Below are 15,424 nucleotides of genomic sequence, written 5' to 3'. Positions count from 1 at the left end.
CACAGCTTGTGATAATTAACGAGGTGTACGGTATCGTTCAGCAATTAACCACTAAAGCGGACGACAGAACCTACCACATTGACATCAATATTATCTCGTCAACAGCTCATTTTCACTTCTCCTTTTGCAATGCATCACAAACTTCTACAGCTCCACCTTTGTCAGAAATACTTCTACTTGAGGATAATGTACAAAAATGAGAGGTTTCAAAATTCACAGGCCGGTGAACTAGCTGATATTGCCTTCAAGCATCACAATAGCAGAGTAACATATACGAAACAAGAACTTAGGTCCATATACATATATTCAACATACACTAAATAATAGTATTCATCATCATATGGTCTCAGCTACTGCTGCTATCTAGTGACGAAAACAGACACAAAAAGTACTCTACAGTAGGAAAGCTCAAGATGACAGTCGCCCACTGCTCAACTCATCTACCCACCTGTGCAGCCATCTGGAATTTACAGAGTATGAAAGCCTCTCAAGATGACAGTCGCACACTGTTGAACTGACGTACCCCACTTGTGAAGCCATCTGGAACTTCCAGAGTACTAAAGCCTCTCAAGATGACAGTCGCACACTGCTGAACTCATCTACCCCATTTGTGCAGCCATCCGGAACATCCAGAGTAGGAAAGCTTCTCAAGGTGTCAGTCACTGCTGAACTGACATACCCCACTTGTGCAACCATCTGGAACTTCCTTAGTAGGAAAGCTTCTCAAGATGACAGTCGCACACTGTTGAACTGACGTACCCCACTTGTGAAGCCATCTGGAACTTCCAGAGTACTAAAGCCTCTCAAGATGACAGTCGCACACTGCTGAACTCATCTACTCCACTTGTGCAGCCATCTGGAACTTCCAGAGTAGGAAAGCTTCTCAAGATGACAGTCGCACACTGTTGAACTGACATACCCCCCTTGTGCAGCCATCTGGAACTTCCAGAGTATGAAAACTTCTCAAGATGACAGTCACACACACACACACACACACTGCTGAACTGACATACCCCACTTGTGCAGCCATCTGCAACTTCCAGAGTAGGAAATCTTCTCAAGGTGACAGTCGCACACTGCTGAACTCACCTAGCCCACTTGCACGAAATTAATTATTTCCACTGCCAATATTCTTTTAACAATTTGCTTTTAAGAATGGAACCTATGGTTCAGAACGTAGACACGTCGGGAGAAAGAAACAGGAAGTGACCCCCAGTGCGGGAAGCACGTCCATTTCTGATACACCGGGCTACAAGTCATCAGGAAATATGATGGGACTCGGAGCACTCATAGTTTCTTCGTCTGAGCCCTGGTGGTAAATCCTTTCTGTGAATTCTGAGGGCAAGAGGCCCAGCTCCTTCTCTAACTTCAGTGCTTGAAGCTTTCGGAAGTAAATCTCAGTCTTGAGCAATTCGACTTTTAGCGCGTCATATTCACTACACATCTGTTTTCTCCTCGTCGCACATTCACACACTACTTTCCTCTTCCTGGGACGTGAGGGGCAATTGTTCTTGGAAGGTGGCCTCTCCCTTTCAGCGAGCCGTGAAGGCAGCGGGGGCACCAACACCGGCGTTGGCGCTACGCTGCCGTATCGTTTCTGTAGGAAGGAATCGTCCACTCGTCCGGATTTGTCGGCACCATCTTGCTTAGCCTGCAAATAGTAAAACATACACTCAGTACCAAAAGAAAGCTACAACCTACATTATTAACCAGTTGCTGCAGATTACCCTGTTATATCTGTTCGGATCATCTCTAGTATTCGAAAGGAGATAATTTCTGCCAACGAATCTTCACCAAAAACTGGAGAACGTAAGTTCCATTGTGATGATTTTGACAGACGTGCGAGACAAGACATTATAAGGGACTTCTTACTGCCATTCAGAAAAACATATTAACTGAGCATCCGACTATTGTCAATTGGTGAGCCAAATACTTAAGGAGCCTCAGAAATGTCCGTAATCAGTGCCGAGAAACTCCAAGTACATGTTCGATTCGCCTCGTGCAGCCCATAGGCAATCTGCACATGGTGATAATGGAATCCGGTGCCGGCACATAGGTTACTCCTGTCAAACCTTATGTCCCCATCCGACGGACGAATCACCATCTACAGCGTCATATTCCCTCAGTCCATATGAGCACTGCAGAGAGGTTGGGAATATAATCTAGGCTTTTGGCACGCAATCTAGTGATTATAAATTGTATACCACCACCTCTCCTACCCTACCGGCCAACATTCTGATGGTAAAATTGTTTCCGACCAAGAGGACTCGAACCGGCTAACCAGGATGGACTTCAAGGCCTTAACGATCATGACCACCGGGCGGGCTATAGGCCAGGGGTGAATGAATACTGAGAAGAGAGGTGTAATAAACAGCACCCAAGGAAGTGAATCTCTCAGTGCTGTCAAACGAGGCAAAATATTTAATTTTCTGAATATATGAAAACAGATTTCTAAACTTATTCAAAAGTTCAAACATGTATCACATTGACGCGCTGTTAAGGCTCCCTGTGTGCGAGTCTGTTTGGGTAAAAATGAAGAGAACTGCAAGGCAGCATGTGGACTTGTCACTGACAGCAAATGACGCGAGATGCTGTCTCATATGTAACACATCACATCATGAAACTGGAAAATGACTTCTGGGAGAAGGATGTTCAAATGGAGAACACTGTTGTAAACTCAAGTCAAATGGACCAGTTACAAATTGAATTCTTCTTGCAGTATTTTATATGGTGTCTTGAGCGGATACAAAATGTTTATTTCAAAAGCACTTGAAATTAAGCAAATGATTTGCCAGTAGCACAAAACAACAACTTTTTAAATCGTAGTAATGGCAGTTCGGAAGTCATGATTAAACACACTCAGGACATTTCATTGGATGTTCTGATTAATTCCAAATTAGTTGTTTCTATAAAACAGTTTTATGATTATAGAAGCATTAAAGAGATATTTAAGCATGGATACATTGATGATTTGTATTGAAATCGTCACACGATACATTTGAATATTCAACCTCAACAAATGAAAAATTAAGAATGAAACAGTCTACATAAATGCTATGGTCGAGATCCGCGATTCCTATTGGGGTATAACAAACAAATAACATACCCATGGCAATCCTGAGATCTCAGTGAATTCAGGTATTGGAGGATAGTGCTTCTAAACAGAAATATATTCTTTATTTTTAAACCATGATAATTCAATTTAAAATAACAACAATTGACCCGGTTCCAGTTCTGAAGTTAGAAGAGAAACAGATGTGTGCGCTCTGTGAGTGATGACGTTGGTCATCCTAGCATCTGTCTAGCATACAGCTTTATTGCGTGTTTCTACAAACAGATTTTGTTCTACCTTCAAAAATTATACATTTTTATCAATGAACTACCTGCTCTTGAAGCACGATTTAATTTTTCCTTAGATTTTTTGTTGGCAAACATGCGGGCACGTAAGAAAGGGTTAAGAAACATCGTACGCACCTAGAACTTCGCCAGCCAGAGAAATCCGCCATGTATACATAATGAACATGAAATCATTTTTGAAGAAACATCACCTCTAACTTGTAGGAGAAACGTTTTACGTCACGGGTCGGCGGCGGCCTCCGCCTCACGGAAGGTGCTTAACCTCACATGACCTCACTTGAAAAGTAGGGTGGTTGGCTAAGAGTACGCTCTTAACCTCACATGGCCTTACGCTGTCTACGTATCTAGGCTTAACCTTACAGACCCCGGGTTCAACCCCAGGCCTAAGGGCGTTAACCATACAGACCCTCGTTCGAAGCCTAAGTGTACAAGCTTAACCTAAGAGACTCATAGTTCAACACACGGGGGCTAACCTCATAAGAGGGTAAGGTTAAACTAACACACTTCAAGTTCGGTACCCGAACTAACTGCATAAAGGGGCAGACTTAACGTTACGCTGACCACGCGTTAACCTAACCGGTTGCCCTTCCCTACACTCTTGCTAAGAGTGCAGGCTTACTCTTACGCTGACCAGGCTTTAATCAAACCGACTGCATTTCCCTACACCAGCTCGGACAGTTCGGACATTACCTTACACCCTGCCTAATTGTGCAGGCTTAACCTGCCGCTGACCAGGCGTTAACCTCACCGGCTGCCCTTCCCTAGCTTAGTGGCTACATGTTGTACTAATAGGTCTCGGGAGATGGTGTAAGACTTAATACATATGCTTTATTCATAGGGGCGTAACGTTGGAATCTGAACTCGGCAAAATGGTGCTACGGGACTAGGAAGATGGTGTAAGGTTGAATACATGTGCTTTATTCATAGGGACATGACTTTAGGAATCTTCTTCAAGGTGCTGAAGCTGAGCGGCTTCAGAGTTAAAGACACTAGCGTGTGAAAGGTGGTGGTGGTGATTTTTGTTTTAAGAGGAAGTACAACGAGGTAATCAGCTGATGTGCAACGCGCTGTTAGTTTTTAGTGTTAGGAACACTGAATTTTAGTTTTAACATTTCGAGCTAATAGAAGTGAACTTTAGATACTTATACTAGCTTACAATATTGTTTATATCACTTAGAGATTAATTTTTTTTATTCAGAAACAAAACGTTTAGCGTTGCACACGACGGGAAATGGAATACTGAGTTCTTCCCTTTGGACTGGTGAGTATCCTGCTAATAAACGACAGTTCATTGAAAGCGTGCGTTTAATCCTGTGGGAAACATTACACTCCTGACTTGCCAGCTACAGTAAACACAACATTTGAATAGAACTGCCTGTTTATTCTGTACGGAATTCTACATTGTCGTTTTCTACAATGCCGCCCATAGATGACAATATGTAGAAAGGCACTCGATGTATTTGTTTACTATATCGTGTTTCAATAATGCTGCCAAGGAAATCACAAAGAAGACGGGCGGTCTACACGATTTCACTGGCGTTGGCTAGTGTGACGAGGTCCAGCTGCTGCCCTCTAGGCTCCTGTGGCGGAGGGATGACGAAGTTTCGCCACAATTCTAAACAACTAATGTTTGAGCTGTGAGAAAATAAAAACCCTGCTCGACAGGGAATCGAACTCGGGGCTCTCTCGTTTGGAATGCTGACTATCACAGTAATTAAATAATTGTGCGTTACATTCAAAACACAGTCTTGCCTAAGCCACGGACGAAGGAGGTCGCATTGAGCTGTGGGTCCTGGGAGGGGGAGTGGAGTTCGAGAGTGTGGAGTGCTGGAAGGTCGCCGAGAAGTGGGCCGACAATGATTGGTATAGAGCAGTACAGAGTGACGATAGGAAGATGGCAGAGGAAAATGAAGAAAGAAGAAAAGAAGCCAGGTGGGTGTGAAATAGATATGGAGAGGAAAGGAGAACTATTGTTATCGGCAGCAGTGATAATAATTTTACTATGTACTGGGGGGGGGGGGGGGTCGAGTTGAACCCGGGCCCGTCATATAGTAGAAGTGAGGAAGGGGAAAATATGGACGCAATCAAAAGAGCTGTAAGAGAGGTGTTGACAGAAGTTTGCCCTTTCGGGCAAATAAAAGAGATGATTGAAGAACAAACCAGTAAGATTGAAAAAATGGAAGTATGGATAAGAGAAAAAACGGACGACATAGCTGCACAGGCGAGAAATAACACCGAGGAAGTGGTAGCATTAAGGGAAAAAGTAGGACGACTTGAAGAGGAGAATTGCAAGCTGAAAGCAGAAGTGGAAGCAAATACTTTATATAGAAGGAAGAAGAGCTTGTTTATTTATGGAGTGCCTGAGGAGCCGAGAGAAGGCAAAGTACTTACAACTTATAAAGTAGTGGACCTAATACAGGGAAAAATGAAAATAAACTTTAGTGAAGTAGATATTGACGATGTGCAGAGAGTGGGGAGAACTAGGGGCAACAGGCCTATAAAGGTACAATTGTTTTCAACGTTGATGGCGGATGTTGTGTTAACAAATGCGGGAAACGTCCAGAGGGAGAAAATATGGATAAAGAGAGACGTAGGAAGTGACGCGATCAGAAATGAGAGGCTACTCAGAAAACACAAGATACTGGCTGTAAAACAGGGGCTGAGGGCAACTATTAGAGGTCAAAACCTAGTGGTGTCAGACAGAAGCTGGAGGAGGATCTGGTCTGTGGATAGATTGATGGATTTAGAATCGAAGTTAAAACAAGATGAGGAAAAGGAGAGTAGTGAAATAAACTGTAGGCAAGTGAGGCGAAATACAAATAACAGTGTGCTGAGGATGGACTTAGGGATGAAGTCAAAGCATATCGGAAGTATTACTGAAAAGGGTCAAGAGAGACAGAGAGAAGTGCTAAGTGGAAGTAGGAATAACGGCAAGGAAAGAGCAGTGGACGGACAGTGCAGTGGAGAGGCTGAAGAACAAATGGGTGATGGGGGCAAGGAGAGTGAGCAGCAAGAAGTTGAGAGAGCCGAGTGTAGTGGTGTAGTAAGGCAAGATCAGGGTAAAGAAGTAAGGTCAGTGTTAACCCGTGAGATTTTCGAGCAGAATCAGAGTCGTAGCGGAGAGAGAAATAGAAACTTAACGGACATGTGGAGAGTTGCGAAAAGTAATGAGGGTATTGTAACAAGAAGCAAAAAACAATAATATAGCGAGTAAGTAAGTAATTAAGGGCATGATTGTAGAAGAGGTAAGAGATGGAGGTGGTGTTAGTTGAGTTGAAAGTTGAAATGTTGTGATGGAGAAGTGGTATATAAGTTATGATATGTTATAGGGTTGAAATGTGGTGTTGGAGAAGTGGTGGTATAAGATGGTGGATGATGTATGAGTGTGTGATATTTGTAGATGGAGATTTATTTGATGGTAGACGAATGTGTGCTAGGGCTGAAATGTGGTGTTGGAAGTAGAGGTGGTATATGTTGAAATGTGGTGTTGGAAAGGTATGGAGAAGGGGTGGTGTACTCATGAGTAAGTTGTATTTAATGTGATGGTATGTATTTGTAGAAGAAGTAGAGGTGGTATATGAGGTAGGGTTGGTGTGGTATTGCTGATGTTGAAATGTGGTGTTGGAAAGGTATGGAGAAGTGGTGGTGTACTCATGAGTAAGTTGCATTTAATGTGATGGTATATGAGTGGGTGGTATTTGTAGATGTTGAAATGTGGTGTTGGAAAAGTATGAAGATGTAGTAATGTAATTTGGCTATTTGTAAATTTTGGTTTGGTGGAAGATGGAGTTTTCGGTAGGTAATTGTGATGGGTAATAGGATGAGTATGAGTGTATGGTAAATTGAGTAAGTTATGATATGTTATAGGGTTGAAATGTGGTGTCGGAGAAGTGGTGGTATAAGATGGTGGATGGCAGAAGGTGAGTGTATTTGTAGAAGAAGTGGAGGTGGTATATGAGGTAGGGTTGGTGTGGTATTGATGAAATGTGGTGTTGGAGTATTGCTGGCCGAAATTTTTGGAGATGGAGAGGTAATTTTATTATGGAGAAGACGAAGAAATGTGATGGTGGAGAGGGGTTGGTATGTGCGTGATTGGTATTTGTTATTCATTGCCGAAATTTTTGGAGATGAGAGGTAATTTTATTATGGAGTGTTATGACGGAATGAAATGAAATGAAGCAATGTTAACGCGGATTGGTAAAAGTTGCGGTATGGTTGATATGGGGGAGAGGGGTGGCTTAGGTTGGACTACGTTTATTAATTTTATTAGTTATTGATGTTTTAAGTGTGAATTTAGAATTAGACAGGGGAGTAGCTGGACGTGGCATGAAGAGACGGAGGATGACTACCGTGGTGACCTAACTTTTGAGGTCACGTTTCCGGAGTATCTGACAGGCTTCATGGCACGGCCAAGGTGTACAGTAGCAGTATTTAGTACTTATTTATTTATTATTATTGTGAACATGTACTCGGGGCTGAACGCCTGTTATGTTCATTAATAAATACATACATACATTCAAAACACCCAACCTTCGAGCTACAATAAATTTAAAAAACCGCCGACCCGACTAGGAGTGAACCCGTGGCTCTTCTCCTTGGGCGGCAAGTACTAAGTAACTGTACATTAACAGCGTATGTGGTTTATTGAAACACCTGGCTTTAACACTACAAGAAAAGTTAAAACTAAGTCCGAAAATTCAAACATCTTACCCTGAGCAAGGAAATAATTGCCGACTCTGGGTTTCGAACCTGGAGCTCACTTCGACTCAAAACTAAAGAGCTTAAGTGCATAAGAAGAAAAATCCTGAACCCGACCTGTATCGATGAGGAGCCTTTTTTTCACTGTTAGCTCAAAGTACATTAACTGAATACGGAGAGGCAGTAAATGTACAAACTGCGGTCGTGACAGAACGTGCATCTCAGCAAAAAATGTACTGTACGAGCAAGTTGATTAGACTTGGAAGTATTTGCTGAGTAGAAGTGAGTTCCAGGCGCGAAACCCCGAGTCGGCGATTTTTTCCTTTGCTCAGGGTTAGATGTTTGAATTTTTGGGAGTTAGTTTAACTTTTCTTTCTTGCAGCGCTGAAGTCAGGTGTTTCAATTAACCACATAAGCTGTTGGTATACTGTTATTTTGTTATCATGCTTGTTTACTGCCCTAGTAGAGGAGCAACGGGTTCGATTCCTATTCGGGGTGGGGAGTTTTTAATTTCTTGTAGCTCGAAGGTTGGGCGTTTTGAATTTAACGCACAATCATTTAGTTGCTTTGATAGTCGGCAGACCAAGGGAAAGAGTGCTGAGTCCGAATCCCAGTCCGGGTGGGGATTTTTTAATTAATCGCAGCTCAAATATTAGGTGTTTTAAATTAAACGCACGCTTTCAATGCACAGTTATTTACTTAGCAAGATACTCAACAGTCCAAAGGGAACAGCCGTCCGTTCCATTCCCCGTCAAGTGTAGCGCTAACTTATTTCGGTTCTGAACACAAAGTTTTAATCTCTAAGTGTTGTAAAAAATATTGTAAGCTAGTATAAGTCTCCTCCCCTGCGAACCATGTGACCTTGCCGCGGTGGGGAGGCTTGCGCGTCCCAATGAAGCAGATAGCCGAACCGCAGGTCCAACCATATCGGATGGGTGCCTGTCGAGAGATCAGACTAACGAATGGTTCACCGAAAGGGGGGTAGCAGCCTTTCCCAAGTTACAAGGGCAGTAGTCTAGATGATGGCCTTGTAATAATACTCAATATGCTTAGCTGTGTTGATACTGCTGCCGGGCTGAAAGCAACGGGAAACTACTGCCGTAATTAACTCCCGAGAATACGCAGCTCTCTGTATGAACGATGTACTGATGATGGCTTCCTCCCGGGTATAATATCCCGGAGGTAAAACAGTCCCCCATTCGGATCTCCGGGTGGAGACTACACGAGAGGAGACAATCATCAGGAAGGTTGATACTAACACTTTGCGAGTCGGAGCGTGGAATGTTAGAAGTTTGAATCGTTGTAGTAGGTTAGAGAATCTGAAAAGGGAGATGGATAAGCTAAAGTTAGATGTAGTTGGTATAAGTGAAGTACGTTGGCAGGAGGAGCAGGATGTTTGGTCAGGCGGCTACAGAATTATTAACACAAAATCAAACAGGGGAAATGCAGGGATTGGTTTAATAATGAATACGAAAACAGGGCAGCGGTTAAGCTACTACGACCAGCATAGTGAAGGAATTATTGTCGTCAAGATGCCGATCACAATAGTGCAGGTCTATATGCCTACCAGTTCAGCGGATGACGAGGAAATCGAAAGAATATATGAAGACAGAAGATTTAATACAATGTGTAAAAGGTGACGATAATCTAATTGTGATGGGAGACTGGAATGCAGTGATAAGCCAAGGAAGAGAAGGTAATACAGTAGGAGTATTCGGATTGGGACAAATGAACGAGGCTGGTTGAATTCTGCACTAACCACAATTTAGTCCTTGCCAATACGTGGTTCAAACACCACAAATAAAAGCTGTATACGTGGACGAGACCTGGAGACACTGGAAGGCATCAAATAGACTTCATTATGATTAGGCAGAGATGCAAAACCCAGGCATTGGATTGCAATACTTTATCAGGAGCAGACGAGGACTCTGACCACAACTTGTTGGTTATGAAATGAAAACTAAAGTTGAAGAAATTGAAGAAGGGAAGCATTCCAGGGAGATGGGATCTGGACAAGTTGAAAGAAAGGAATGTGAAGGATTGTTTCAAGGAACATGTTGTACAAGGACTAAATGGAAAGGCTGAAGGAAACACAGTAGAAGAAGAATGGACAGTCATGAGGAATAAGGTCAGTAGGGCTGCTGAAGAGATGTTAGAAAGAAAGGAAGGATTAACAAAGAATCAATGGATAACTCAAGAGATACTAGAACTGATCGATGAAGACGAAAATACAAGAATGAAAAAAATGAAGAGGCAGAAAAGAATGCAGGCGATTAAAGAATGAAGTGGATAGGAAGTTTAGGGCAGTTAAGGAAGCATAGCTGAAGGACAAGTGCAAGGACGTGGAAAGTAGTATGGTCCTAGGAAAGGTAGATGCTGCATACAGGAAAATCAAGCAAACCTTCGGAGAAATGAAAACTAGGTGTATGAATATTAAGAGCTCAGATGGAAAACCACTTCTAGGAAAAGAAGACAAGGCAGAAATATGGCAAGAACATATCCAGCAGTTGTATCAAGGTAAGGACATAGATGATATGGTTCTGGAACAAGAAGAGGCTGTTGATGCTGATGAAATGGGTGACCCAATTTTGAAGTAAGAATTCGACAGAGCTTTGAGAGACCTAAATAGGAACAAAGCACGTGGAACTGATGACATTCCCTCTGAATTACTGACTGCTTTAGGAGAAACCAACAAGGCGAGGTTATTCCACTTAGTGTGCAAGATGTATGAGACAGGAGAAGTGCATCCGATTTTCGGCAGAATGTTGTTATACCTATTCCAAAGAAAGCTGGTGCTGACAAGTGAGAAAACCATCGCACCATTAGTTTAGTATCTCACGCCTGCAAAATTATAACACGTATTATTTACATAAGAATGGAAAGACAAGTTGAAACTGAGTTGGGAGAAGATCAATTTCGTTTTAGAAGAAATGCACGAATACGTTAAGCAATCCTGAGTTTACGTCTGATCTTAGAGGACCGTAGATCTAGAAAAGGCATTTGATAATGCTGATTGGACCAAGCTATTTGAGATTCTGAAGGTGATGGGAATCAGGTACCGAGAAAGAAGAATTATCTACAATCTATATAAAAATCAGTCTGCAGTGATAAGGATCGAGGGCTATGAAAAAGAAGCAGCAATCCAGAAAATGGTGAGGCAAGGCTGCAGTTTGTAACCCCTCGTTTTCAATGTTTATACAGAATAGGCAGTAAAGGAAATCAAAGAGAGATTTGGAAAGGGAATCACAATCCAAGGAGAGGAATCTAAACCTTGAGATTTGCCGATGATATTGTTATTTTATCTGAGACTGCAGAAGATGTCGAGAAGTTGCTGAAATGTATGGACGAAAATTTCGAGGAGTACAAGATGAAAATAAATAAGTCCAAAACAAAAGTAATGGAGTGTAGTCGTACTAAGTCCGCTGATGCAGGAAATGTTAAGATTAGGAAATGAAGTCTTAAAGGAAGTAGATGAATATTGTTACTTGGTTAGTAAAATAACTAACGATGGCAGAAGTAAGGAGGACATAAAATGCAGACTAGCACAAGCAAGGGACGCCTTTCTTAAGAAAAGAAATTTGCTCACTTCGAACATTGATACAGGAATTGGAAATTCTTTTTGAAGACTTTCGTTGGAGCGTGGTAATGTACGGAAGCGAAACATGGACGATAAATCGGTCAGAAAGAAAGAGAATAGGAGCTTTTGAAATGTGGTGTTACAGAAGAATGCTTGATGATGATTGTTGTTGTTTAAAGGGGCCTAGCATTCATACATTTCAGCTACTTCTTCTGCAGCCTCAGATAAAATAACAAAATCGTCGGCAAATCTCAAGGTTTAGATTTCCTCTCCTTGGATTGCGATTCCCTTTCTAAATTCATCTTTGATTTCCTTCACTGCCCAATATCGGCTCGATAGGAGAATGCTGAATGTGAGATGGAGAAATCGAATCACGAATGAAGAGATACTGAATCGGATTGGTGAGAGGAGATTGTTGCGGTTAAATTTGTCGAGGAGAACAGATAGAATTACAGGACACGTCTTAAGACACCCAGGACTTGTGCGGTTGGTTTTTCAGGGAAGTTTACGGGGTAAGAATAGTAGGAGTAGACCAAGCAGAATAGAGCAGATGTAGGATGCAGCAGTTATGTAGAAATGAAAATTTGGCACACGATAGGGTGGCATGGACAGCTGCATCAAATAAGTCTATGGACTAATGGCTCAAACAACAACAGTATACGTCTCTAAAGTTCAAATCGATACGCTTGAAATGTTAAAAGCATAAAATTCAGTGTTCCAAACACTAAAAACCAAGAGTGCGTTACGCATCAGCTCACACGCTAGCATCTTTAACACTGCAGCCGCTCAGCTTCAACACCTTGAAGTAGCTTTCTAAAGTTATGTCCCTATGAATAAAGCAGATGTATTAATCCTCACACCATCTTCATAGTCCCGTACCACCCTCTTGCCGAGTTCAGCTTCCAATGTTACGACCCTTATGGATCAAGCACATGTATTAAGCCTTACGCCAACTTCCCTCGTAACATCAGTACAATGTGTAGCCACCATTTTGTTTCAAGTTCAGCTTTCACCAAGCTCAGAATCAAAGCCCCCTGAAGTTACCCAGGACCACGTCTCATCTGGTCTAGTTAGATTAGGCCAGGAATTAAATCTCAAATTGGAGTGTGTAACGCCCTTTTAAGGTCAAGCCTGGCGTCAAATCCGTGCCTGTTAGGTTAAGGTAGCACTCTCGTCCATACTCACAATGGCAATTAGGTTAAGCTAGCACACTTGGGTATCACACTTGAGTCTGGAAAGCGAACACCCTTGTAAGGTTAAGCCTACGGCCGAATCCGTGCCTGTTAGTTTAAGATTGCACTCAGAAGGAGGAGGAAGCAGTCATACGCTACTAGGTCTATGAGGAGGCGGATGAGGAGGAAGTCTATGAGGAGTAGTGATGTGACGAGTCGAATATTTTAACTCGTTTAACTCGAGTCAAGCATGTATTCGAGTCAACTCGAGTGACTTCCTGTTGTAACTCGAGTAAAGAAATCGACGGATGTCCACATGAACCATGGCCGACTGTGATAAGACCTCACTCGTTGACTCGCTCCCGAGTCAGAGACACGAACTCGCCCGAATCAACCCGAGTGAGATCGAGTGCTTTCTGTTCCTGACTGATCGATTTCTAATATATGCCGGGAAGAATACTCGAATTCAATTTCGAGTAATCATTCAATTATAATCGTAATGGTTGTTTACTTTTATTTGTTGATGTGTTGGTGTGTTTATAGTTGAAAGTTTTTACGTCATGCCTCGAGAAAATAAGAAATCTGTTGTGTGGGATTTTTACAAAAAGACGGGGGATAATAGAGTGAAGTGTGACTTGTGTTCGTGTTCCTATAAGCATTTCGGAAATACAACTAACTTAATATCACATTTGAAAAGGAAGCATCCAGTCCAGTTTTTAGAAAGTTCAGATCCTGTAGTGTCTAATACTATCAGTACAAATACAGCAGTGCAGCCTAGACTAGACGAACAATCCAGAATCGCAGGAAGTAGGCCTACTAGTACTTGCACTACCACTGGGATTCAGTTAAATGAAGACTTATTTTCCACATCGCAAGAGGAAAATACATCGCGGCAAGATAATGCAGAACCTCGTCCAAAACGTCAGAGACAAATGCGATTAATTCCTCCTGCAAAAGTGAATCAAAAGGTTATTGACGAAGCGTTGTTAGACATGATAGTTTTAGATTATCAGCCTCTACAAATTGTAGAAAATGTGGGTTTCAAAAGGTACACGCAGAAACTCAACCCTGACTATACGCTACCCACTCGAAAAGTATTATCAGATAAAATGCTCGATGACAGATACAATGTATGTTCAGAAGCTCTGAGACAAAAACTACAAATGGTGGAAAATGTAGCAGTAACAACTGATATTTGGACGTCTGATAGCAACAAATGCTATATATCCCTAACAGCTCATTTCATCCACGACTGTAAGTTGAACTCGTCGGTTCTGTCTACTACGGAATTGCCTTCACAACACACGTCTCTTAACATAGCCGACACTATACAAACAATTGCAGGCGAGTGGCAAATATACGGTAAAATTGTAGCTATTGTTACAGATAATGCCAGCAGCATGAAAAAGGCAGTAAATGACTACTTGCGCAAACGTAACCATTATTGTGTTGCCCATACGTTGAATCTCGCTGTTAAAGATTGCATAACAAAAGACAGTGACGAAAATAATCATTTAAAAAATGATCAGTTGATTGAACTTATCACCAAATGTCGGTGTATAGTTTCACATTTCAAGCACAGCAGTAAATCATCTTACAAATTAAAAGAGATTCAAAAGCAAATGGGCCTTGAAGAACTTAAACTGAAACAGGACGTGCCCACAAGATGGAACGCAACTTTATATATGTTGGAAAGATTGTTAAAAGTAAAGGTTCCTTTGTCAGCAACATTACCACTCATACAGTCACCAGTGTCTAACTTAGATTCTTCCGAATGGCTTATACTCGAAGACATAACTGATCTCTTAAGTCCTGTGGAAAAGATGACTGTAATCCTAGGTGGAGAATCTTATCCGACTTTATCTTGTGTGATCCCACTAATAAGGGGACTGCAAAACGCAGTAAACAAAAAGAAACCTCGAACAAATGCAGGAAGACATTTACAAAAATCGTTAGTTGAGGTGTTCGACAAACAGCTAAATGTCTACGAAAACAACAGAACGGCGTCGAAATCAACCTTCCTTGATCCTCGCTTCAAGAAAAAAGGCTTTGGCTTGGAGTCGAACGCAGATAACGCTCAGAAGTGGGTGATCGAAGAACTTGTGGCAGATAATCAACTGACAGTCACGCACACACAGCAGGTGCAATCTATATCAACAGAATCTACACCAACAGAAAACGACGAAGATGACCTTTGGGAAACATTGGACAAAAAGATTAAGGAAATGACAACTCAACAAACTCCGGCTTCTTCAGCTACAATAATAGTGAAACAATACTTGGAATTACCATATTTAGACAGGAAAGAAAATCCTTTACAGTTTTGGGAGGACAGAAAAAACATTTTTCCTTCCCTTTACAAATTGGCCAATAAGTACTTGTGTATACCTGCGACATCGGTCCCATCCGAAAGGTTATTTTCCAAGGCTGATATGCTCACAAATGAGCGACGAAACAGACTGTCACCAAAGAAGTTGGACAAAATTTTATTTCTCAATAGCTGGTGTGCTGCAGCCTACAAATCATAAGTAGGAGAACATTTTGTGATTACAAGAAAAATATTATGCTTGATTTTTTAGGGAGTGTGCGTAATGATATCAAATTTCTTCATTTTTTGCAT

General features: G+C 41.8%; 1 protein-coding gene across 2 annotated transcripts in view; it reads right to left on the bottom strand.

Moving 5' to 3' along the window:
- Nucleotides 1-243: 243 nt before the first annotated feature.
- LOC136883224 (uncharacterized) overlaps nucleotides 244-15,424 on the bottom strand; it is an 81,833-nt gene continuing 66,652 nt past the window's right edge. For both annotated transcript variants that reach the window (XM_067155423.2, XM_067155424.2), the window contains one exon: nucleotides 244-1,651. In XM_067155423.2, coding sequence (XP_067011524.1) covers nucleotides 1,250-1,651 — 402 coding nt within the window. In that variant the 3' untranslated portion in view covers nucleotides 244-1,249. The remainder of the gene's footprint in view (nucleotides 1,652-15,424) is intronic.

Source organism: Anabrus simplex, chromosome 11, assembly GCF_040414725.1.
Source record: "Anabrus simplex isolate iqAnaSimp1 chromosome 11, ASM4041472v1, whole genome shotgun sequence".
Lineage (NCBI taxonomy): Eukaryota > Metazoa > Arthropoda > Insecta > Orthoptera > Tettigoniidae > Anabrus > Anabrus simplex.
Note: the sequence above shows the minus strand (reverse complement) of the source record. Positions and strands in the feature narration are given on the sequence as shown.